Consider the following 24,606-nt stretch of genomic DNA (forward strand, 5'->3'; position numbering starts at 1 on the left):
AAACAAAATCAGGTGGAGTTATGTAATTCCCAAGGCCATTGCATTTGTGTGCTCCAGGTCCAGATACCTAGCTGTCAATACCTTGCTCAGATTGTGTGTGTGTGTGTGTGTGTGTGTGTGTGTGTGAGAGAGAGAGAGAGAGAGAGAGAGAGAGAGAGAGAGAGAGAGAGAGCGCTTGAGGTGGAGGGGGAATACATATGGAGACTCAGGAAGAATTCCAGTGGCATGATTCAGCCCAAGTGTGAACACACAAGAACCTCACAGTTGTATAAAGCCCAGCCCATGAAGCTTGAGAGGGTAAAGGGTGCATGGGCGCTCTGTCCTCCTATTTAGAATCTTAGTTCACATGGAGGTGGATGGATGGCTACATTGACTGAGTCCATCTAAGCCAATAGCGGTCTCATCCAAAAACCCCTTCACAGATAAACCCATAATGTTTAACCTGGATACTCCATGACCCAGGTGGGTAGGCAGAGAAAAAAAATAGCATTATTTTCACATAGCTAGTGGCTAACAGAATTGGTAAGAAAACTGAAGATCATAGTTTGCATTTTATTTCACTTAATTATAAGCACCTGCATGTTAGACAGAGGCATCTTTAATCTCCATATCCCACCTCGCCTATAGAGTACAATGAATGGAATGAGGGCCCGAGATGCGCTATTTAGACTGATGGATATAGAAGCTTGTTTCTTTGTCATTCCTTCAGATGTCTGAGGATTGTAGTTCAACACTTCCCCAAGGGTGAGCTTGTTTTATTTTTTGAGATAAGGTGTTACTATATAGATCAGGCTGGCCTCAAGCTCACAGAGATCCACCCTGCCTCTGCCTCCTGAGTACTGGAGTAGAGACAGCTACCACCATGCCTGCCTCCATGAAGCTGGGATTTTCCAGCTTTGGGCAAAGTTCCCATAGTTCCTTCTCTGAAGGCCATCTTTCCACAGTCAGAAATGATACTCCAGACTGTTTACCTTCTGGAAAGGATATTCCACACAGCGTGCAGCCCACTGTGGGAGCTTTATACACATTTCTGGGGCACCAAACTTACAGTGATGCAGGGAAGACAGATTATATCTCCTCTTATCTGTAGGCAAATAATTGAGGTCTATGAGGGGAGCTGTGTTCTCTGGGGTTGTCTGATGTGATCTATACCAAGTCCACTTGCTTCATTGCAGATTTGAACTTCCATCCAATGTTTCCACTGTATTTTACCAGAGGGCATTTTGTCTTCTTTCTGTTCATTCAAGGTTCTTGGGCATTCAGATTACGCCTGGGAATTTCTAACAGCAGAAAAATGAGTTGAAGGAAGATAGACTCTTTGCTGTACCAACTAAATTATGTTTCCTGGAGCCTGTCTGGCTAAACATGGAAACAAGGTTGCTCAACAGTTTCCATACAAAAACAAAAAGAGTAAAAACTATGGTAATCCTCATGGGCTTCCTTGTAGGCAACATAGGCAGGTAACACCAGGCCTAGTGCATATCTTTGATAGGACCAGTTTCTGACTACAGCTAGGCAACAAACAGTTATAAGATAAACTTGGTTGTGGTGAATTTTTTAAGAAATATTTTTTGACCTGGGAGCAATTCATGAGCCGGACTGTAGCAAGCCAGAAGTGGTGTGGGCGCCCACAGAGGGACACCGGGCTAAGGTATGCTTTCATAAGGCATTCCTGGAAGCAAGGCAAGGGAAGATTTGATGTGTGTGGAGGACTCACTTTATCTGTGTCACTCTGTTAGAAAGTCTTGGGTTAGAGGGCAACCATCTGTGATTAGGTTTGAGTTATAGGATGTACTGAATTTCAACGTGCAAGGCAGTTGCCACTTGAATAGGGGTGCCTCTGTCTCCCCATCACCTCCACCCTCCAATTCCTCCCAGGTCTGCCTATCCTCCCAAATGCTCCTACTTAATTCAAGATACAAAATATGTGGACACAGAAAAAAATGAAATAAGATCCATACCCATCACACTTACAAAAATCAACTCCAGTTTGCAGTTGGAGAGATGGCTCGGAGCCCAAGAGCAACAGTTGCTTCAGCTCCCAGACCCCACATGGTAGTTCACAGCCATGTCAATCTCCAGCTTCGGGGCATCCAATGTCCTCTTTGGGCTTCCACAGGCTGGTGCACATACATGCATGCAGGCAAACGCTCATACGTGAAAAAAATAAAACTAAATAAACCTTATTAAAAAGAAACCAATTGCTATAGACCAAGACCTCCCAGTGTGAAGTCTGAAACCGAAGCAGAGAAAGGAAAAATAGGTAGTGCCCCGCACAACACAGAGAATGAGAATAAGACCCCATTTGCTCAGGAATTCATCTCAATAATTGACAAGCGGGAGCTCAGACAATTAAACAGTTCCCGTGCGGCAGAGGAGCAATCAGGCAGGTAAAGAAGAAGCTCACAGGGTGGGAAAGAATCTTTGCCAACTGTACATTGTATGCAATTGCTTTTTTGAGTATCTGTAGAGGAAGAAAAACCAAAGCCTTATTGTACCTTGACCTGACCCCCTACACTCCTGAATACAGGGTTGAGGTCTCTCAAGACGTTCTTCACAGTATCCGTCTAAGGGTGTGTGTGTGTGTGTGTGTGTGTGTGTGTGTGTGTGTGTGTGTGTATACATATATACATATATATATATGTATATATGTATATATATATATTCTTATTCTTGGTTTCTTTGAAATGTCAGTTCGGTTCAAGCACACTTTAAGAGCCCACTATCAATTGAGCAACTTGGGGACTTAAAAATGATGTTTTTGAAGTGAAATATCTAAACTTACAGGAAAGTAAAAATCAACGTGAACAGCACCTTGATTGTAGAAATGGTTTTTAAAATTTACTTTCAAAACTAGGTAATGGTTTGGCCTGTGTAAGCGTGGTATGCTTTCATTGTTTTAAGTGTCCGAATCACACATAATAAATACCAATTTTCTGTGACTATTCACTGCCTCGGGCCAGATTTTCTCTCTCAACAAATCTTGAAACAAGTGGCTTATCTTTTAGATAAAACATGTGTGGGTGACAAGCACGTGTTTTCGCAGGCAGAGCAGAGTAATGGTGAAATTGCAAGCCTGTCTTTTCTTGGAGACATAAAAAGATACAAAGAACAGTCTTCTGAGTTCGCCTAAGTCCTCGTGAGGAACTGCATGTGGGGGATGAAGAGACGACTCAGCTAAGACCACTGGCTGCTCCTGCAGAGGGTATGGGTTCAGTTCCTAGCAACCACCAGTGGTTCATAACTACCTGTAACTTTAGTCCCAGGGGATCTGACGTCCTCTGTGGGCATTACACTCAAATGGGGCACACACACACATGTAGGCACACACATACACAATATAAAAATATTCTTCACCAGATTCTGTAGGGGTTATCACAGGGGAAGAAAAGGAGTAAAGGCCAAAGGTCATCTCAGTGGTAAGGTAAGTGGTAACTTAAAGATAACAACCAAGACAATGATCACTTTATATTTACCTGTGAAGATGGCCTTGAAAGGATAGCTAGACGATCTCACTGACAGCTTCTGAATCGATCTTCTGTGGAGAAAACTTCCAGCTGAGTCAAATGTATGTTTATTTGTTTAACACTTGACCACCTGTCAATAGAATTATTCTGAGAATGCAATCAAAGGGAGATTTGTTTATTAAGAAGAAAAAATAAAAGAATAAATAAATTTTGAAAAAGAAAAGTATGGAAAAATAAGCACTTTCATATTTTTTCAAGTGACATATAAAATGTTAATCGCATGCATTGAGGCTCCCAAATATGAGACTAAGGATCATGGATATCTCTGTGCATATAACTATGTAACATCCTGATTTACCTAACATTAAGTGAATGCATGTGGGCATCAGGCCAGTGTGATGAAGACTGGGCAGATTACAGTGCCTACAGGAAGAGTCTTACCCACAGAAAGCAAACATCTAATCAGAGATTCGCTTACTGGGAAAAATCCTAAGCAAATAACATGTTGAATCACAAATCAAGTGCCCCAGAGAAGGAAAAAGTAGGGACAGAGAAAAGGAATATAGGAAGGATGGGGGTACTTTAGACAGTTATTTGAGTTCCCTTGAGAGGGTAATGGATCTAGTCATGAAGGTCTCTGAAGAAGAATGTTCTAGAAGAAACAGTGGGAGTGCCTGACATGTCCCCATTCAGAACCCTGATGTGGCAGACAGGCTGAAGTGTTGCATTATGACTCTGAAGCTAAATGCCCAGAGTCCACACAGGCTTCCCAAGGTCAGTGACTTCCAACAAGACTTCTCTCACTAAGTGGTTCCAATTTCTGACTCACTGGCTATAAATTCAGTAGTTCCCTGAAGACTTAATAATACCTGTAGATCTTAATAATATGCTATATACTCACAAAACTCAGGAAACTGCTATAGTTTTATTCTAAAGGCTGTGAAATCAGAGCTAGCCAAATGCCAAGAAAAATGAAGAGGACAATTTAAGTTATATGAAAGTGTTCCACATGCAAGGACTCATGCCTCCTCCACAAATCAGGATATATTATCTTCCCTGTACACTTTAGTGCTTATCATCTAGGAAGATCAACAAGCTTTGAAGTCCAGAGTTTATGTTGGGTTTCATTATATAGTATGATTAGCTTGAGGCCATGTGGTTAAACTCACCTTCTAGCTTCCCTTCATCCCTAGAGATTATCAGGCTGCTAACCATGTGTGATCATTTGAATATGTCTGGCCCATGGAAAGTGGTACTATTAGGAGGTGTGGCCTTATGAGGAGGTGTAGCCTTGTTAGAGGAAGTGTGTCACTGTGGAGGCAGGACTTTGAGGTCTTATATATATGCTCAAGTTTGGTCAGTGTGATCCACACCCTTCTCCTAGCTGCCTACAGAAGACAGTGTCCATGTGGCCACTTTTAGATTGAGATTTAGAACTCTTGGCTCCTCCAGCACCATGTCTGCCTACACACTGACTTGCTTCCCGCCATGATGTTAATGGACTGAATCTCTGGAACTGTAAGCCAGTCCCAATTAAATGTTGTCCTTTATAAGAATTGCCTAGGTGTTCTTTCACAGCAATAAGACCCTAACTAAGACACCATGTGACTCAAAGACCCAACCTTCCAATCCTATGGTTCATCTGTGAGCAGCCCATCCTGAGTCACTTCATCAGCCCAAACTTGGATGTGTTTCAGGGGGAAGAAAGATTGTTCATAGGAAAATTCAAATAGCATAGAAGCTTCTTTAAAATGTCAGAAATTGTTTTTCTTTCTCCTACTATATACCATAGGCTCTGTCAAGATCTGAGGGAAACAATCCTAAAAATTTGGTCATGGAATGATGACAAATACTCAGAGTACAAATCACAAATCAATGTCGCAAAGGCAATGAATGTATCAAAATTGCAGAATCTTGCTGAGTGTGGTGGCATATACCTTAAATCACAGCATTCAGGAGACAGAGGCAGGCAAATTTCTATGCATTCAAGGACATCTGAGACCAGCATCTGAGACCAGCATCTAACTAAGGCAAGGTGGGATAACCACTCTTTGACATGCTGGTCTCAAAAATTTGATTTCTCTGTAAGGGTCTGTGTATACCATTAGTTTTTAGCTCCCTGTGCAAATAGAGAGATTTACGATTGAACTATCTGAAGATGGGAGTACTACAGTGCCCTCTGGGGTTGTTGTAGAGCTTTATACTCTAAGCAAAGCTGTGCACATCCCCACCCTTTAGCTAGGACAACTGTGAACTGGCTACATTTGCTCAACAGCATCATTTATTGTGGGAGAATCTTAAAGCTGATTTAGCTTCACCTGTAAGGCAGCCAGATCCCAGAGGAGTTTGATACCTGTCACAGTCAACAGGCAGGTTAGTGTAAAAGCTGAGGCCCAAGGTTCTGACTTCTAGTCCAGCCTTGCCTTCATCATTCGGACAACCAACACATCATTACCTGATGAAAATATGATCTCAGAAAGTACTAGGGATGGGTAGGGAGACTGTCATGGTATGATGGCCTGACCTCTCTGAGCTGGTAAAATGAAGAGAATCCAGAACCAATCTCCAAGTCTTGTCATGAGGATTCTACCAAAGACGTGGGACAAAACCCATCCTACAAGGGTGTAAAGTGATGGGCATATTTAATGCTTGACATTAGCTCATTTCTTAGAGATATCATAGCTACACTGAAGCAGATATTAGGTCCTTACTTTGAGATACTTAAGAAACATTTATCTGAACATGCTAAGTGGGGGTAACACTGATGCAGGATGAAAAAATGTTTTCATAAACAGCTCTCAGCAAAAGGCCATGCATGTTTGGCAACCCCACTTAGCAAACCCAGACTGGAAAGTGAAGTATGAGTTTTGTGGCAACCCAAAGAGGAGGGCCCAGAAATTTTAGCACATGACACCCTGTTGAGTAGAATATGACTCATCATGGTCTCCCTGATGCTAAGATTAGAATTGTAAATGTAGCTGTTCCACACCCCGCCCATGCTCACAGCATCTGTATCTGTAGATTCAGCCAACAATGGAGGAGGGGTAGGCTGAGTCTCTGACAAACACAATCAATTTTCTTGTTATGGTTTGTTGATCAATACTTCATAACTACTGGCTGTGCCTTTGCTCTATATTATAAGCAACCTGGAGATGAAGTATATAAAAGGGTATGTGTAGGCTTTGTCTTTCTTAAGGGATTTAAACATGTATGGCTTTTAATATGCATAGGGTCTTGGTACCAGTCTTCCATGGACCTTGGGAGGTGACTGTGTAAGGCTCAAAGTGAGTCTTAACTACGGGGAGACCCCCCCAAGTGAGACATGAGAATGGAGTTCGATGCAAATGCAGTAGTTTTATTTTCCAGCATGTCAGGGTCAACTTTCAGTCAGCCCCTCGTGGCAAGTGACTAGAAGGAGACCCTGGATGGCTATAACAAGCAGTTTTTATACTTTTTAGGGATACAGGTTACATCAGCAAGATTACAGTTTAAACTTATTGGCTAAGCATATTGACCTTTGAATCTATTGGCTAGCAAGCATATGGCATGCTTTCGAGCTCAATCTGGGACCAGAGGGTCAGGTGACTATCAGCCAGTACATTCTGCAGATTTTCAAGAATGTACCTGCTCCTCCTGAGAACTGTGGGTGGGTGGAGAATGGAAGTTGGTCTAGCCTTCACCCGAGGTGGGAAGCTGGTATTTGGCCTAATCTTGACCTGAGGTGGTGAGTATAAAGCTGGTGAAAGCCCTCAGAGTCCTTCACAGGAACTCCATAACCTACCTTTTTTCTCCCAGGCCAAGCCTCTTAATAGCTCTATACTTCAGTAGAACTAAGGTCCTTCAGCTTCGTTCCTCCCCTCTACCCAAGAGACAGTTATTTATAAGCAAATCTTACTCCACACTGCGGCAAGGTAGCTTCCACTATTAACTGCAAGGTCAGTTAAAGCAGGCGGTTCTTACATTTCAAGCATGGGTAACCTGAACAGGATGAAACACGCAGCAGCTTCAGGCATATGTGTATACTGAATGCACCCCAAAGTCCACAGTGCTCTGCATGGTGGATGTGGGGTGCGGACATGCAGCTACAGTCCGTACACATGATCTTCCAATAAATAAGCCAAATGGGAGTAATCCAAAATAACAAGACACCCAAAACTATTGTTAAATTAGTGTATGTCTGTGAAAACACACTTTGAAAATGCAAGCAGGCAATGTGCGTCGTATTAAAATGGAGCCAAGTCATTTTGTTAACCTAGGTTGTAACTCAAGGAAAAGAATGCACTGCGGTGTACAAAACAAAACAAAACAAAACCAGCCTTCCACCTGATCGATAGTATTGTTTTCAAATGCTCACGGGTTGTTTCTCTGTTTGGACAATGTTATGTGTCAAGAAGAGAGGGTGTCACATTGGGTCTGCCACTTTGCTTTAACATGCTGAGAGCATTAGCATATTTCTAACTGTCTTTTAAGTACACTGCTGTTAATTATAAATGCTCATACTTGGCTTGGAGCCAGCAGCTACAAAATCTGTTTGAATTATTTAAAGTGATAACAATCCTATTACCCAAAAAATTTCTACCAGGCAGTTTGAGAAGAAAGCTTGGTCCAGGGAGCCTCTGCACAATCCTCACCGGTCGTCTCTCTCCCTCTTTCTCCACCACTTCTTATTCATGAAGGGTTGGGTGAGAGTCAAGCTACAGCAGCTTAATTGATCAATGAGTTTCCCAATCAGAGCTGGAAAAACTGTATTCTAAAATCCTTTGGCCACTTAGAGATTTGGTAAATTATTGGCCAGCAACTGCTCAGCTGTGCTGGATGGTTCTAAAAATAGCAACTCAATTTGAGGTTACCACTACTTTTCAGTCAGATCTAGGCTTTATGGTCTCCATGGCTACTCAGCTATTCTGCCGTGTGAGTCAGCCTCAACAACAGGTAAATCCACCTCTATTTACTACAAGAGCAATAGCCTTGGTCTGACTTGCTGGTTGTAGTCTGGTGAGTACTAGTCGGAATCATTGGTTTTATTTTAGTCTCTGGATAATATTCTTCTTCACAATGGCTTAATAAAATACAATTCAGTTGCAGAATTGAAAAAATACATGCCTACAGGCAAGTGGACACATGTATACACACAACACAAATACTACTAAGTTTCTAAATATTGCCATATGTCAATCCATCACCTGTCTATCAATCTATCTATCATTATCCATCCATCCATCCATCCATCTAGCTATGTATGTATATATGTATGTATGTATGTATGTATGTATCTATCTATCTATCTATCTATCTATCTATCTATCTATCTATCTATCTCCATCTTATGCCTTTCTGTCCTCTGTATACTAATCTACCCCAAACTTATCCATGAAGCCAAATTGTTAACTGCCAAGGACCAGCCTCTTTTTGGAGAGGGATTCTGAAGAAGGGGTGTCTGGGAACAGTGAAAACAAACGACTTGAAGTCAAATCGTGGGTCCATGCTGTTGGCCTATGCTCTGCTGGAGACAGCTTTCTGGATTGCTTTGTCTAAGTTCTGTTCTCTCTGGAGATCTCCAGACAGCTCTCCTGTTTTGTTCGAGGCTGTTCTCCAAGCAGTTCTTTCTTGCTATTCTAAAAAATTTCTCTGGATAGCAAGAGTTGAGCATCTCTGGCAATCTCTTATTTTACATATCAATCTAGTCATTTACTCCAAGTTTCCTTTTGATTATCCCATGAATCAGCATCCACTGACCCCAAGCCTTTAATTCTTAGGAGACAGCAAGCACATAACATTGCAAAAGAATTCAGAGATCCGCCTGCCACTGTTAAGCACAGACACTAAGCTAGCTGGATGGAACCTCATCCCAAGATCACCATTTCTACCACACCCAGACCTAGCCTTGCTCTGTCCCAAACCAACCCAGAACTCAGGAATCTGTCTGCCTTTGTAAGCATAAACACAAAAATTTAGCTAGGTGGGATCTCCTGCAATCACTCCCTAAATCTCTTCCTTGGTATCTTTCTGACAAGTAGGCTCACAGAGCAGCTGCTTTTATTCCTATAGACTCATGAAGCTCCTCGTAATTCCTATCCCATTCTTATATTTTGCATAGTTGAGAAAGTATGTATTTTTGAACCCATGTTTTTACAGTTCTTTTCCACAGCCTTAAGGGCTGTGCTAAAGGTTAGATTTGCCATTTTGCTGAGACTTTAGCCACACCTTCGCCTCCTGGACTTGTGCTGTCTCTGATCACCATGGAGTCATTAATGTTAACAGGGAGAATGTCCTTGAAGGAGGAACATAAAATATGTACATTATTATACAAACAAGCCTTACACCCACAGTAGGCATGGACACTCATGGAGGTCCATACCTGCTGGCTGTGTCCCAGAGGCAGAAACTTTGTCATTCTGTCCCCACCAAGTGCATGCCAGGTGGTTTGCTTTTCAAGGTTCATTTATTTTTATTTCATATGTATGAATGTTTAGCCTGCACGTGTGTACGTATATCATGTGCATTCATACCTAATACCTGTGGAAGTCAGAAGAGGGAGTCAGATCCGCTGGAATTGGAGTCACACTTTTAGGCTTCCAAGTGGGTGTTGGATATTAGAAAACTGGTGCGGCAAGAGCTACCCTCCTCTTTTGCTATTTTTTTTTAAATTGTGTGTGAGCATGCAGGTGAATGCATGTGCAATGGAGGGCAATTACCTTAGGTGCCTTCTATAGTCACCATGATCCCTGTCATTTTGTTTCCGTTGCTGGGATACCCTGGCAAAAACAACTCAGGAGAAAAAGAGTTTATTTTAGCTCACAATTCCAGATTCAGATCCATTATAGCAGGCAAGCCAAGACACCAAGAACGTGAAGCAGCTAGCCACACTCACAGTCAGGGGTAGTTTGCTTTTCACTCCCATACAGTTCAGGATCCTCTGCCTAGAGGATGATAATGCCCACAGTGAGGAGGTCTTCCTACTTCAATTAAGATAGTCAAATAATTTCTAAAGACATGCCAACCTAATCCAGATAATTCCCCATTGAGTCTCCCTAGATTGTGTGAATTTGACAGAACTAGTCACCACGCACTCTCTAATTTGTTTTTTGATGTATTCTCTCACTGAACCTAGAACTCAACAAATCAACTATACTTGTTGACGCAAGTCGCAAAGGTTTTCCAGTCTCTGAATCTCCAGGGCTAACATTGCAAAGATATGGTGTCTTAGTTAGAGTTTTACTACTGGGAACAGACACCGTAACCAAGGCAACTCTTATAAAGGACAACTCTTACAAAGGGCTGGCTTGCAGGTTCAGAGGTTCAGTCCATTATCAGCAAGGTGGGAGCACGGCAGTGCTCAGGCAGGCATGGTGCAGGAGGAACCTAGAAGACTGGTTTCCAGGCAGTTAGAGTGAGGGTCTTAGGCCCACGCCCACGGTGACACACCTACTCCAGCAAGGCCACACCTCTTAACAGTGCCATTCCCTGGACCAAACATAAACAATCACTTAGGGCTTCTATACCTGGGTTTTAACATAGGTGCTGGGGAGTAGATTCAAGTTCTCGTGCTGGTAAAGCAAGTCACCAACTGATTCATCTCCCCAGCCTTCTCCCCCCTCCTCTTTTTTTTTTTTTTTTTTTTTTTGCAAAGCGTTTACACTTCCCTCCTGGATTGTCTGAGATGATCATTTAGAAATAATAAGAAAGGAAGGAGAGACTAAAGGAAGGGATGAGAAAAGGAAGGGATAAAAGAGTTATAACATTTTTCTCCTACCTAGATAAGACTCTGGACTCCAGAGCTGCCATTTAGATGGGTATGTGGAGGTCTTACGATAAAGGAGCCGCACTTATCAAGGACCTTTAAGACTGTGATGGAAACCCGAAGGATACCACTTGGAGAAGACATTGAGGTCAAAGGCAGTTCAGTTGTGACACAGAAATAAATAGTGGATGACCCTGGCTGCCATCCTCACTTCCTTCTGTAGGAGCCCTCTCAGACTTTCTCCACAGATTCCTCTCCTTTGCTGGAACAGGCAGTGGTCCTCCAAGCATTTGTTCTGCCTTTGTCTCTCATTGTCTCAAGGGTGTTAGCATCAAAATGCCACGGATTTGTTGTAACATCCCTGAAGCGTCTCTTCTTCCTTCCTGGGCATTCCTCACAGAAGCAGTTACTTTCCAGAACAGGAAGGAGGCTTACATCTAACCCCTTGATTTCAACAATCATAGTAGAAAGAAATATACAGCATGAACATTTTGTTACTCTTACTCCTGTTGCTATTGTCCTTTATTAAACACTGGATGTGGCCTGTCGCATGATAACCAGCATGTCGTCCTGCTTTGGGGGTAGAACTAGCTTTCTCAAGGTGTATTAAAAAGGTAACGTGACCTCCCATAGCATGGCGGAACCAGAGTGGGAACTTTGATCTTCAAGTCAGGTTCCTCACTGTCTTTGGCTTGAAGCCGTCTCTCACTGGGGCCAATTCTAGCTCCCGGTGATTGAAAAATTGGCCAAGATGTACATTACACAGCTTTTAATTAATATGAAAGTTTGGCCTCTGTGTAATTGTTATTGCTGGTGATTGCTCTTTTTGTTGTTGATGGCAGAGGAGAACACAGAGACTTTCTGGAAATTTATCTCACTGCCCTTTTCCAAATTACAGTCCAGGGCTGTGCATCCTGCTCACAGATACTGAGTCACTGCTGAATCAGGGAGTGAGCCAGCATGTGTCCTTTATGTTTGTGCCACCAGCTGTGTCATTTGCCCTGTAGCATCATTACCCCTCACTGATGAGCATTTCAACACCCACAGGACCCAAGGTCTCCTGCTTCCGGCTGTCCCTCCAGCCTAGGGAAGCCCACCAAAGCCCTGGCTTCTTCCTGGTGACTCAGACACCCTTTGCACAGTTCAGGGCCAGCGGCACAAAAGCGAGACTGGTTATATCTGAGACGGTTCCAGAGTCCACTGGGTATCCAATTCCTTCTGAGCCGGACCAGAGCGTGACCTCAGCAGGCCACGTAAACACTCTCAGGTGTCCTGAGACCTTGAGTGCCATGCCCAGGTGTTTTCTTGAAACAGTTGTGTCTGCCTCACCTCGTGCTGAACATCAGGTCTTCTCTGCCCGAGCAATTCCTCACTTTTTCACAGGCAAGCAACCTCAGAGAGCCACTGCTCTAATCCCTTGAGGTGGACACAAACAGAGCTGAATCGTTTTCAGGTCTGTCTTCAATGAAATGAGCTCCCACTTCTAGAGTCAAGGTTTTCCAGCCCAGTGTCGGTTGCTGCACAGTTCCCACAAGGCAGCTGTACGGTGTTTTGCTCCCTCAGGTCTAAGTGGATTTCCTCTGTTACTCTTGCTGCATCTAATATTGTGGGGGTTAATTCAGATTTATTCTCATCGTAGGGTGCAGGGGACTGCTTACGGAGCTCTTGAGCATTTCAGGGTCACTGGGGCATCGTTGCTTATGATCCCGCCACGCCAGCCTTATTGATGTCCCGTGGATCACTGAGTCCCAGCGTTGGTTCCTCAGCTCTTCTTTTTGTTTCAGCATCTGTTTCCTTGTGTTTTCCACTCTGTAATAATCTTGAGCAAGGTGTTCTAATTCCTTCCATAACTTCTGGTTCTCTCTGTTGATGGCAGGGCTGATCTTAGACTCACTCCCCTTTCCTGATGACAACTCCCAGGACTGGATCTTCCCCAGGGCTGATTTTGGTTTTGTCTCTCCCATCAGCACCCTCGGCATAACTTCCTGTTCACTTGACACCATTTGACCAATCAGCGTCTGCGGTGAATCCTCAGCATCAATCTGGTTCTTATTGTGTTGGTACTGAAGGCCTACCATTTGCATTCTTCTTCCTATCTCGCCACATTCTTGGACGTGGCCTCTCCTCAGCTTCTGTTGATTCTTCTTATGTTGGTTATGTTTTCTCATTAGGCATCCTAGGAAGGATTTTTCAGCCTGCACCAGTACCTTTGGCTCCTGAGGCTGCCTAGTGTCCTCCAGCTGCTCCAGGGCTACCTGAGTCTCTTTCATATTTTTACACAGTTTCCGAGTTGCCTCCACTTCTGCCTTGTTGAACTCCATTAACATCTGTGACTGACAGTACTTAGCTATGCTAGTTGCATGTGGGGCCAATGGGAAGGAACGTCTACGGTCCTCAGCCACCATGTCCCTTGAGTATGAGCACTCACTATGGCCCCTCCGAAACGGATGGTTGGCTACGGCCAACGTATCAAAGCTAGAGTTAAGATTTTTTCTCTTTCCAACAGCGCTTTGAAGCATCCGATGTTTAGCCATCTGGTAGTAAACATGAGATAGGTCATCCCAGCTAGTCTGGCGTTCACTCGGTCCTGTCAAGCTAGCTTGGAAGCTGTAAGGCAACTTAGTTCTCTTTGGGGCAACTAGAAGCCTTTTAATTTCTTCCATCATCAGATAAGTACTTACGGCTGGGTGTGCAACTTGGACTCCAGGTCTTTGGGAGTTCATAGTTGGTTTCTGAGTTGTGGAAGTCCTCCCCTCAGGATCTTGCCTCTTCTCACCCTCCTGGAACCATGGCTTTGCCCTTCCCAGAACTTATCCTACCAAGGTTGGGTCCCACTGTTTGGCTGTCTATCGTTTCTTTTTGCATGTGCCCAGTACTCCTAACTTCATAGCTCGATCGCTCTAGATTCTGGTTTTTATTCTCCATCATTACTGGAGGTTTGTAACCAAATGAATTATTTGGAGTCATAATACTACTCTAGAATTTAGGCTGGCCAACATTCTATTCTTTACTCTCTAACCATGCCATCTCTATGGTGTGGTAGGTGGGGCCATCTTCCACTTTCTGTGTAATGATTTTGGAAATGGTATCATCTGGGAAATGCACTTTTGCACAGGTAATGTGCATGTCAGGGTATAGACATGGCACCTCCAACCACAGATTGCAAGTAAACAGAAAGCCAGAGGAAAGGACGTAAGTGGCCAGAGCAATGGCTTTCCAGATACCTTGCCCTACACAAAGCCTGAGACCCTAGCTAGACTCCATTAGATGTGTATTCTCACATGCTTAGTGCCACTGACCACAGTTCGTGCTCTTAACACTAAGGATGCAAGTAGACATAGTTCTAGGGAAGAGGCTGAGAGTCCTACATCATTGAAGGCAGCCAAAAGGAGACTCTCTTCTGCAGGCAGCCAGGAGGGGACATTGTTTTGCACTGAGCAGAACTTGATCATAGGAGCACTCAAAGCCCACCTACACAGGGACACACTTCCTCCAACAAGGCCACACCCATTTTAATAAAGACCACACCTACTAATACCACTACCACTTCACGAGGGCCAAGCATATTCAAACCACAACAGTCACCAAACAAATATGTGCTGATTAAATTGAAAGATTGAACTCAGGAAGTGAAAGCATTGGGAGCTTAGTCCTTTAACACTAGGAATGGATTGCAACCCACTCTGCCTTTTTTTAATGGCAAAAGAATGAGTTTATTATAAGCCATTAGAGCAAGGCCATTTGAAATTTTTGATGGTTTTGTATTTGATCTCACTTCATGTTTGGAATGCTGATATATATAAAAGCCTGTTCTAAAGCCTGCTCAAGAGTGGCTTTGGGGTTCTTAATAAGTTGCCTGCCCTCTGCCAGCCTGTACCACCTTCCCTGAAACACAAAAACCATTATTCCTATATGGCAAGCTAGGTCTGACAATTAATTAATAATTATTTAAAAGTGCATTATAAACATCATAAAATCTCATAATAAAACTCATCCTCTTATACAGTCAATATGTTGTGGGGTCTGCTTAAATCCAACATAAATCCAACATAACTCAAATACCATGTCATACAGATGACAAAAATGTATTGTGATCAAGCTGATTCTGGTCCATCAGGGCCTCAGAACAGACCGAAGAGCTGAACTATGACCCTGGAGGAATGTTGTGCAGCTTAGTTAAAGAATGAAACCTTAATGATAGGGGAGCTGGATGGACTGTAGCATTGTCCAATTATAGTTTGACAATATATATATATATATATATATATATATATATATATATATATATATATATATATATATTTGAAAACGCTCATCATCACATCACTCTGTAGCTCTCCACATTTCAGGTTTGAATCTTCTTAACATCTTAGAGTATCTATCAGCTACTGCCTGTAACACCCACAGATTCATTTTACTGCAAACCATGATGCAAATACTTTTACTTAACTTCAACCATTTTGTTTTCCCGAGATAATAACTTGGTATGAATCTCTTAGAGGCCACAAATTCTTGACCTACCTGGCTCAGCCTCTTGTGTGCCAGAAGGTTAAAAGGTTAAAAGGTATGAGCCACCCTATAGGGCCTTTGATACAAATGATAAATTATAGCTTGTTATTTAAACAATGTATTTATTTCAAGCTTATTATTTAATCCAGTTGCAAAAGAAGAATACACAGAGTAGTTTTTTTTCCTCTCTACATGGTGGTAAGCTTCTGATAGGTTAAGCATATCACTTGACAGTAGCTATTAAGAGAAGAGAGCATTGTTGGCTAGCAGAGGTTGACTGTGGTCTCTGCCCATTCTGTTTACATTTGGCTCCTTCCTCTCCCAAAGCTTGGCTCACCCTCTTAACAGTTTCGCTGCGGTCTGAATCCAGCATGAGCCTTAGGCCAACAGCGAGATCTTCAGCAGCTGGTGATGGCCTGCAGTGAGCACTGATCTCAGCAAACACTTCCTCAGGATAACTAGTGGTTTAAGGAATGCCATGTTGCCACAGTGCCACATTCACGTAGGTGGGGGGTCTTGCAGCTGGGATTCAAATTAAGTCAATATCCAGCTATAAGTGTTCATTTTCTTTTTTGTCTTCGAGATTTTTTTTTCCAGTTAAAGCAAAAAATTCATGACAAGAAAAACACTGGGTCTGCCCCAGACTGAGTTGCTTTCTGTTTTGCATTGTTTCCCCCTCAAAGCTGTGTTTTCCACCTTGTAAGTAAATCCCTGCCGGGGTCATCTGAAAGCTTCCCCCTTGGGAGGGCTGTGCAGGGCAAATCTGGGAAACAACTTGAACAGGGCTCTAAGAGCCACAGCAAAGATGACAAAACAATCCAGCCCCATTTCCAACCCATGCAATCTTTTTTTTTAATATATGCAATTGCAAAGGAGGGAGAGTAGCTACCAGCCCCTACCCTCAATCTACAAAAGAGGCCTCTGTAGCTAAGGAGAGAAGCACACATACATGGCTTCATGGAAGATCTGGGCAGCTTGGGAGTTTTCAAAAAAATGAAGATCCAAAGAAATGGTTATACTTCTCTGCTGGCTTGTTTGGTTGGTTTTGCTTTTTGCTTTTGCTTCTTACATGAGCTGGAGTTATCTGGGGAGAGGAATCTCAATAAAAAAAATCCTATTAGATGTCCCACAGGCAAATCAATAGTGTATTTTCTTGATTAATGATTGATGTGTGAGAAAACACCCCATGGCGGAGGGCAGGACATGCATCCCTCGGTAAGTAGTCCTTGGCTGTGTATGAAAGCGGGCTGGGAAAGCCATGGGGCACAAGCCAGGAAGGAGTATTTCTTCAGTTCCTGCCTCCAGATTTCTGCCTTGAGTAGAAATCTGCCAGGTTACTGACTTGCCTCAGTAATGGAGTGTAAACTGTAAATTGTGAGACAAAATTCTTTTCTCTCCAAGCATTTATTTTCTTCTCTCCCTCCCTCCCCCTCTCTCTACCCTCCCCCATGAATCACTCATTAAGAGAGGGGGCAGCCTGGGCCTGAATAGGTTTTGACACCTCAAAACCCACTTCCTGTGACATGCTTTCTCCAACAGGGTCAGGCCTCCTAAGTCTTCTCATCGTTCTCAAACAGTTCACCAGCTAGGGACCAAGCATATAGGAGCCTTTGGGGGCCATTCTCCACAACAGCTTTACTTCAAACACACAGGGTAGCATAAGCAGAGAACGTTCTGGATTCAGAGACTCTATTGCTTTTAGTTGCCATGTTCAACACCATCATAACGCATAAAGGCTGCCACATGAGGTATTGACGAGGATCGTGTGACCCTTCTTGGTTAGCCCACACCTAGGAGTAGCTGTGACACCAGAGGAAAGAGAATCTCAGAGTTCTACCATCTTGTCTCCAAGGGCAGGTCTGCTGCGTGCCACTCGTGTGCCCTGCAGTGGTGAACTGACATCCCTAAAGAGGCAGGACCACTTCAGGGACTACGTGTCCTTCTTCTGTCTACGAGCGTCCACTTCAGAAAAGGCAACTAGTGCAAAACCTAGCGGTCTCTACAGACTTGAACCCCTGATCATTTTTCAGTAAGAGTTTTTGGTTCTTTTTTTTTTTTTTTTCGGAGCTGGGGACCGAACCCAGGGCCTTGCGCTTCCTAGGTAAGCGCTCTACCACTGAGCTAATCCCCAGCCCTCAGTAAGAGTTTTTAAAAATCCCATGTATCCTCACATCAGCCGGTTATGGCTCACATTTTCTCATGCAGGTAAGAGGGATAGATACATTGCACAAGCAAGCGTGTGTGGCACAGACACACCGCCCTATGGGCGAACTCCCTTGCTCCACATCTCCACAGTTTCTGAGCTGTCCCCTGGGCATAGGCTGGTTGTCACATTAACGTGTTTGTTCCACTCTGCACCAGCGGAGTCCTGCTACGGTGGCCCAGAGGCAGCTATGATGCTAGTTTCCTTACACCTGAATCGGGCCTGAGGGGTTTGGAAGGCAGTTGGCTTTTCAGAAAAAAAGTCTTGTTTTATGGACTTCTTTGTTTTAGGAGTAGAAAATGTGCGACACCCTTCCCTGTTTCCAGCACAGAAAGAAATATTTTTCTTTCTTTCTTCTCTTTTCGGCACAACTGAGTTTCTGACTCAGTACAGGACTGAGTGTAAGCTTCGTCCCTGTTTTTCTCAAATTCGTTTTGCCTTTACTGTTCATCCATCTTCTTCTACAATGAGGCCAGCCTGAGATCGACTCTTAGAAGCGCAGCCGTGTCCTCGCATGCTCTGGGAGTAATATTCGACTGATGTGTGGACTCTTAGTGCTTCGCTGCTGCCATCAACTGCGGATGGATTTTATTTGGAAGTAGGTTATAGCTAAGAGAGCTGCAGGGTGTCGGCCCTGTGTTGTTTCCGTAGTTAATAAAGCTCTGTCAGAGGGCCTGGAGAATGTGTGCTTGGGTTTATAATTCTATCAGCCGGTGCTGGTCCCGACGTTCAGGAAATAGCACCCAGAGGAGACAAAGGAGAAGCACGTGGGTGCAGGCGCCTATACTGAGCTAGAGAGAGGAAACACAATGGCAGCTGTGGCAGGGGCTGTGGGAAGGGAGCAGGGGGCGTGGTGCTGGATGCTAGAAGCTTCTGACTAGGGTGAGATAGGGGTAAGTAAGCTTGTGTCTTGTGGAAATGGCCGTCGCCCACACAGGGGAGATACTGTTTCTTTTAAGGTGTAATAAACTCTTGTCTGAGATGATTTTTCTGACCCTGCCTAGAAATGTAAAAGGACATTTCTTACCCCTGGTGCTCACCTGTCCTCTAAATCTGCCTAAATTTCCTTCCTTCCCCACACTTGGCATTTAAAACCCTCATGGATAAATCTCTGTGAAGTCACTGATATCTTTTGCCTTGGTATTAAAAATAGAGTAGCAGCAATGCAATGGCTTGCCACATACTGAATCACATGATTACGTCGATTCTCAGCAAGCCCATCCTATGCACCCCCAGGGAGGACCATCCTGCTTCAGAAATGCAGAGACTTGAAAGACTAAGTGAGCAAAAGTATGTAGTCAGGAGCTGGTGTTCCCCAAAACTGCCTCCCTTCAGGACCATACCTTTAAAATTAGAAGGGGTGGGGGAGGGAGGGAGGGAGAGAGAGAGAGAGAGACAGAGAGACAGAGAGACAGAGAAACAGAGACAGAGAGAGACAGAGAGACAGAGACAGAGACACAGAAAAAGACAGAGAGACAGAGACAGAGAGACAGAGAGAGAAACAATGTAATTGTATTTGAATGTGTATTTGTTTGGGAGCATTAATAGATCAGTTTATCCTCCTTTCCTTTCTTTTTCTCTTTTCTTATTGTAACATCAAGTATCCAGAGTCAGTTATGTCCAACAATCAATGAAAAATTTTATCAGTAGTGAACACGTTGTCCCTGTACTTTCCGATGAAATCGTATGTTGGCCTATGTCAAAAGTAACGTCCTCAGTACAACCATACCATACACAATACTGGCTCACTCCTCGTTTAGTAGCTGCCCAAGCTTTCATCCCGGCAGCTGTAGCATTGCACATATATTTATTTTATGTAAAAGGGACTCCCAAAACAGTTGTGCTAACAATTTAAGTATGGCATGTTTTATAATTATTATATTTTATTATTAGTTATTATTAATCTCCTAGCAAACCTAACTGATAAACTAAACGTCATTGTATGTAGGTGTGTAAAGGAGAAAGAAACATGGCACACATGGTTATATATACCAGTTTTGTACTATCTGTGGTCCCAGGCATCTCCTGCGGTCTTGACATGTATCTTCTATGAAGGGGCTACTACTTTAGCTATGGAATATACCCTGGAAGTCCCTCCCATGAGCCTAGTCATGGCACAAGAACAACCTTGGTCAGCCTCTGGAAGCCCTCTTCTCATCTTTCAGCCCTACTTCTTCTTCTGCATCATAAAACAGCTGCTACCCATGGTATTGGAAGTGCTGGGCCTACTTATGCAATCAACACTCAAAGCCGCTCAGGAGTCTCTGGTTTGAGACAGAGACAGAGAAACTTTTCTATTTCTGGCTACTTTTTAGAGACATGTATTTTTATATCACCAAGAAAGAAAAAAATCTTTATGGTTTTTGGTCAAGACAGTCTGTGCATCTGTACACTGTCTCTTTGGCACCAAATTATGATAAAATTGAAACACAATGGCAGTTGATTACCTAACTCTTGTCCCTACAAATGACAGTGCCATAAAAAGTGGGGGGACAAGGATAGAGAGCATCTATAGTCTAAATTAGTTCAGAATTAGCAAAGTCTACATCCTTTGTTCATTGTCATTACTCCAACATTCTCCACCACTTGATTTGATTAGCGAAATGGTTTATGAGGAGGGAGCTGGAGAGACGGCTCAGTGGAGAGATGGCTCAGTGTCTAAGGCCACTTGCTGCTGTCCCAGAGGACTGACCAAGGTTTGATTCCCAACACTCACATGGCAGCTCCCAGTTATCTGTAACTCAGTTCCAGGGAATCTCATGCCACCTTCTGACTTGTAGGGTCACATAGGCATAGATATACAGAGAGACAGAACACCTATGCAATAAAATGTCAGGTGAAATGGCCTTTATATTTGGAGGGCAGTTTTCATTTGCTGTTGAGAAGTGGGAGGCAGTGTTGGCTGAGAGCTGCTGCATTTCCAATGCCCAGTCATATGTTTTGGATTTTTTAAATGAATATCAACAACCCATTTCTGCTTTCTTCCATGATTTAACTGTTCTTTGTTACCCAACTCCTCAGGAGAAAGGAAAAACCAAGGCTGCCCAAACCATTACTCCTTCGCAAGTTATATAATGGCATCACAATAATTTCATGATAAGACATGTAGTCTAGACTAACACATAACAGTAGTAGGATCTAGAGGGAAAAACGTTTCTAAAACTTACACATTACTTTTAAGCATAATGGTAATGTATAAAATCTTACTACTTGTTCTGATGTCCCCTACTTACATGCAGGTGTCCTCTATTCTCTTGTTTTATGGGTGATCTTTCAATAAATAAAACATTTTTTCATCGTGGTAATGACACTGAGGGTGCTGGGAAGGGTCCTAGGCTGACTCAGGTCTTAACTGTTTAACTCGCACTGAGCCTGGCTCCCTGAGCTGTGTCCTTTGAACTCTGGCTGGTAAGAGGAGGTGTGTTGATGACCAATGGAGACATTGGAACTTTAGTGATAGGGAGTAGTTCTCTTCCAACTGTCCCGGCCTCTGATCACCATCCCTCCCTGTGCTGCTTTAGGCCCTAAGGACTCCTCTCTGCCATCATGGAACCATTGCAAACCTGCCTGCCTTCCAGTCATGGTTATGCCCCTCTCTGGATAAGGAACCTTCCTTATTTCTCAGAGACAACTGAGCAAGGGCAGGATGGCGGCCTCCTTACCTGTGGGTTCTCAAGCCATTCTTTACTGATAACGCCCCTCATCAGCATACCCTGGTTCACGTCGAAGATGGGGGCTTTTATTTAAGGCAGAGAAGCAGCATGGCTATTGCAAAGCTTTTGCTGTTTGCTCTGAGTACAACTGAGAGTCAGGAGGATGCAGTGGGGTTGTGGTGCTGGCTCCATGTCCCTCTTTCGATGGTTCCTCATCAACTGGGCATGGGCTGGAGTGACATTCAAGGAAGTGCCACGGAGGCAAGAACAAAAGGGATCCACACCCCCTTTTCAGAAATTCAACAGGAAGGTGTGGAAAAAGAGTTGAATTCCCAGAGTTTTACTTTGTTCAGTTAATTACACGGTAGGCGTTAGAATGGACAGTGGGTCTTTAATGGGATAGGCACCAGTTACGACAGCCTGAAAGATAGAGAATGGATTTGGTCAGCTGAGAAGTGGCCAGGCGGGGGATCTCAGGGCTATAAGAATCAGAAAATGTTGAGGTTTTGGGGCAGAAGACTTATATCTTTGAAATGCTCTTGACTTTTTTGTTATCTTCTACACACGACCTTTGATCACATGAGCTTTGACCTTTGACTTCATGGGCTTTGGCTTTTGAACACACGAACTTTGACCTTAACCTTATGAACTAAGAGGTTCTGGGGATAAATGCTCACTGGCTCCTGGAGAATGGGTGAAATCTTTTTCTCTCAAACACTGATAAAACTCTTTCTGATTGGACCAGATCCAAATAATGCCATCCCTATTCCAGAAGAGAACCAGGAGGCACAGCTCTGGAGCTGAGGCTGGCGTTGCAGCCCTCATTCATATCAAGTGTCCTGAGCTTTTTGTCAGACATTTCACTTCCAGCCTGGCCTGGGTACCAAAGACAGGAGACTAACCAGGGAGCAAAAAGGTTGCAAAGATAAAAGGAAGCAGTGGCACTCGTGAGAGCTACTTATCTCTAAACAACCCACTTTTGAGCCTTTGTGTACCAGGCGTTCTCAGTGTAGGTGTCCGGGTGCTGAAGAAGGGTGTCGAGCTGAGCCACATGGTCCATATCCCTACTTTCATGGGAGATACCGCCTTCTAGAGAAGGGAAGGTAGAGAGCAAATGCACACAGCGATTTCTGAGTGTGAGGAGCTCTAGGAAGGGATTGATAGCTCGCAGAGATGGGCAGAAGACCCATTAGAAAGGCAGGCATATACACTGTACCCCCTCTCCCAAGGCTCGGGAATGTTCCAGCAGAGGGGACAGAACAGAGTATGACAGAAAGAGAAGGAGGACAACTACAAGGGGACAATATCTCCTGTTGCACACAAGAACTCACAGCAGTTGAGACAGCGTATACCAGACCCGTGCAAACCCAGGACAAACCAAATCCCAGCCTGAGAGTGGTTTTGGGCATGACATCAGTAGCAGAAGGGCTGTGATCAATGATAGCTGCTAGGAGAAAGGTTCAGCGTTCTCTGAAAGTGTAGCCCACGATGGGTCAACCATGCTGTAGTGGGAGCTACACATCAGGAGCATTTGGGCAGCACACATTGGTCTCGATACTTTTTTCTTTTAAAGAAAAAGATACATTTAGAGAAGACAGTAAAGAAGTGGTTATGGATCCGGACAAAGTTGGGAGTAGTGGTTATGATAAAAAAAAATCGTATCCAAAATCATCGAAACACTAATAAAAAATTAAAATTAAGAAAATGTAAGTAGACTTTAGAAAGCACTGTATATGGGCAAAATTCCACAGTGTGGCAGCTTTGCCAGGGGCCTTAGCTGACTTACTGACTACTGGAGGCTATCAGTTCCCAGGAAGTGGTGTCAAGACCAATTTGAAGTGAAATGTCACTAGCCGACCTAGGTTGTTCTCCACCTTGAGCAGAGAAGATTCATGGTCACAGTGGACAGCTGTCAGTAGGAGAGATTCATGGCTGATCAAAGTGCAAGAAGAAGACACCGAGGTCTCAGCCCTAAATGGGACGTCTATATTTAATCCACCGCCCTACACAGATTAGACTCAGGGAACAAGTACAGAAAGAAGGTCACCGCTGGAGGCTGGGGAGGAGCACTGTCTTCGGGGACATGGTGGGTCTATCACCATCATGATTTCACAGCCGCTACATTAGCTAAGATCGAGTCAGCCAAAGCCAGGGGTAGACGTGTTGATGATCTCCAGGGCCCTCCCTATACTGAGATGCTGTTGGCATGGGACAGTGGCTAGGGGTAGGGAGAATCATTCTTTACCGAGGACATGGACACTGGTAGCTTCACTGTGCTCCAGTGGATGGCCTCACGCCACCCACTTGTGTGTAGTTAGGCTAAAGGACCTGGTGTTGGGAGCAGGGAATTATGCGGGAATGTGGGAGGAGATCGAGTGGGAAAATCAGGGTAGGCAAGATTGTATTTCATTGTGTACATGTATGCGATTTTCAGAAAGGAACAAAACCTTGGTGTTCATACTCTTACTTCCCAGAGCACACTTCCTGGTGCTTCAAGTCCCCCTTCTTTGTCTGGCTCTTTTGTTCTGAGAGGCAGGAGGAATGGAAACAGAAGAGCTATAAGCACTGGTCTCTGCCTAGCCAGCATTTAACCCTTTGCCAACCCAGCTCTTTCTCTTACCAGAGCAGCAAAGGCTAATCACTAACAGAAGCCCCCCTTTTTTTGAGGCTTAGAAGGTTTCCCTACTAAACCACTACTTAGTGAAGCCTTGCTGCTACTAAAAATGTCCTGTGGTATTTTGAGCCACTTGAAACGCTGTTTGATGTATATTTAGTTTGGAGTATCCTTAGCGATGAAACGTTCTGGTTCTCTGTGGCCTGTGTGCATGCAGCTTTAAGCTCCTGAGAAACAAATGAAACTCAGGGCTTTTCTATGGATTTATTCTTACCAGGGAACATACTAAGGAATATTTTAAGGCCCCGTTTGATGTCCAGACTACTGGAAAGAAACCAGCCACATGAATAAGTCCTAAGATCAAATATTCTTTCAGACATAATTCACTAACTTTCACAGAACTGATACTGTGGACACTG

The 24,606-nt window shown here is 43.8% G+C and overlaps 2 protein-coding genes and 1 long non-coding RNA gene across 14 annotated transcripts in view; 2 read left to right on the forward strand and 1 right to left on the reverse strand.

Moving 5' to 3' along the window:
- Dclk1 (doublecortin-like kinase 1) overlaps positions 1-24,606 on the forward strand; it is a 293,874-nt gene that overhangs the window by 148,880 nt on the left and 120,388 nt on the right. The window lies entirely within an intron of this gene.
- Positions 538-14,766, reverse strand: LOC102552324 (uncharacterized). Of its 3 annotated transcripts, none has more exons than XM_063282893.1 (4): positions 11,221-14,156; positions 3,477-3,597; positions 1,975-3,363; positions 538-1,280 (listed from the first exon to the last, which is right to left on the reverse strand). In XM_063282893.1, exon 1 carries the CDS (start codon positions 13,929-13,931, stop codon positions 12,822-12,824), a length of 1,110 nt encoding a protein of 369 aa, XP_063138963.1. In that variant the 5' UTR covers positions 13,932-14,156; the 3' UTR covers positions 538-1,280; positions 1,975-3,363; positions 3,477-3,597; positions 11,221-12,821. The 3 variants fall into 3 exon arrangements, with proteins under 3 accessions (XP_063138963.1, XP_063138962.1, XP_063138964.1); XM_063282892.1 differs by having other exon boundaries at positions 3,477-3,614; XM_063282894.1 differs by having other exon boundaries at positions 3,477-14,766.
- Positions 14,766-24,606, forward strand: part of LOC134485917 (uncharacterized) — a 32,463-nt gene continuing 22,622 nt past the window's right edge. Inside the window, exon 1 of the long non-coding RNA XR_010064286.1 lies at positions 14,766-23,659. This is a non-coding gene — a long non-coding RNA (uncharacterized LOC134485917). The remainder of the gene's footprint in view (positions 23,660-24,606) is intronic.

This window comes from Rattus norvegicus, chromosome 2, assembly GCF_036323735.1.
Source record: "Rattus norvegicus strain BN/NHsdMcwi chromosome 2, GRCr8, whole genome shotgun sequence".
Taxonomy (NCBI): Eukaryota; Metazoa; Chordata; class Mammalia; order Rodentia; family Muridae; genus Rattus; species Rattus norvegicus.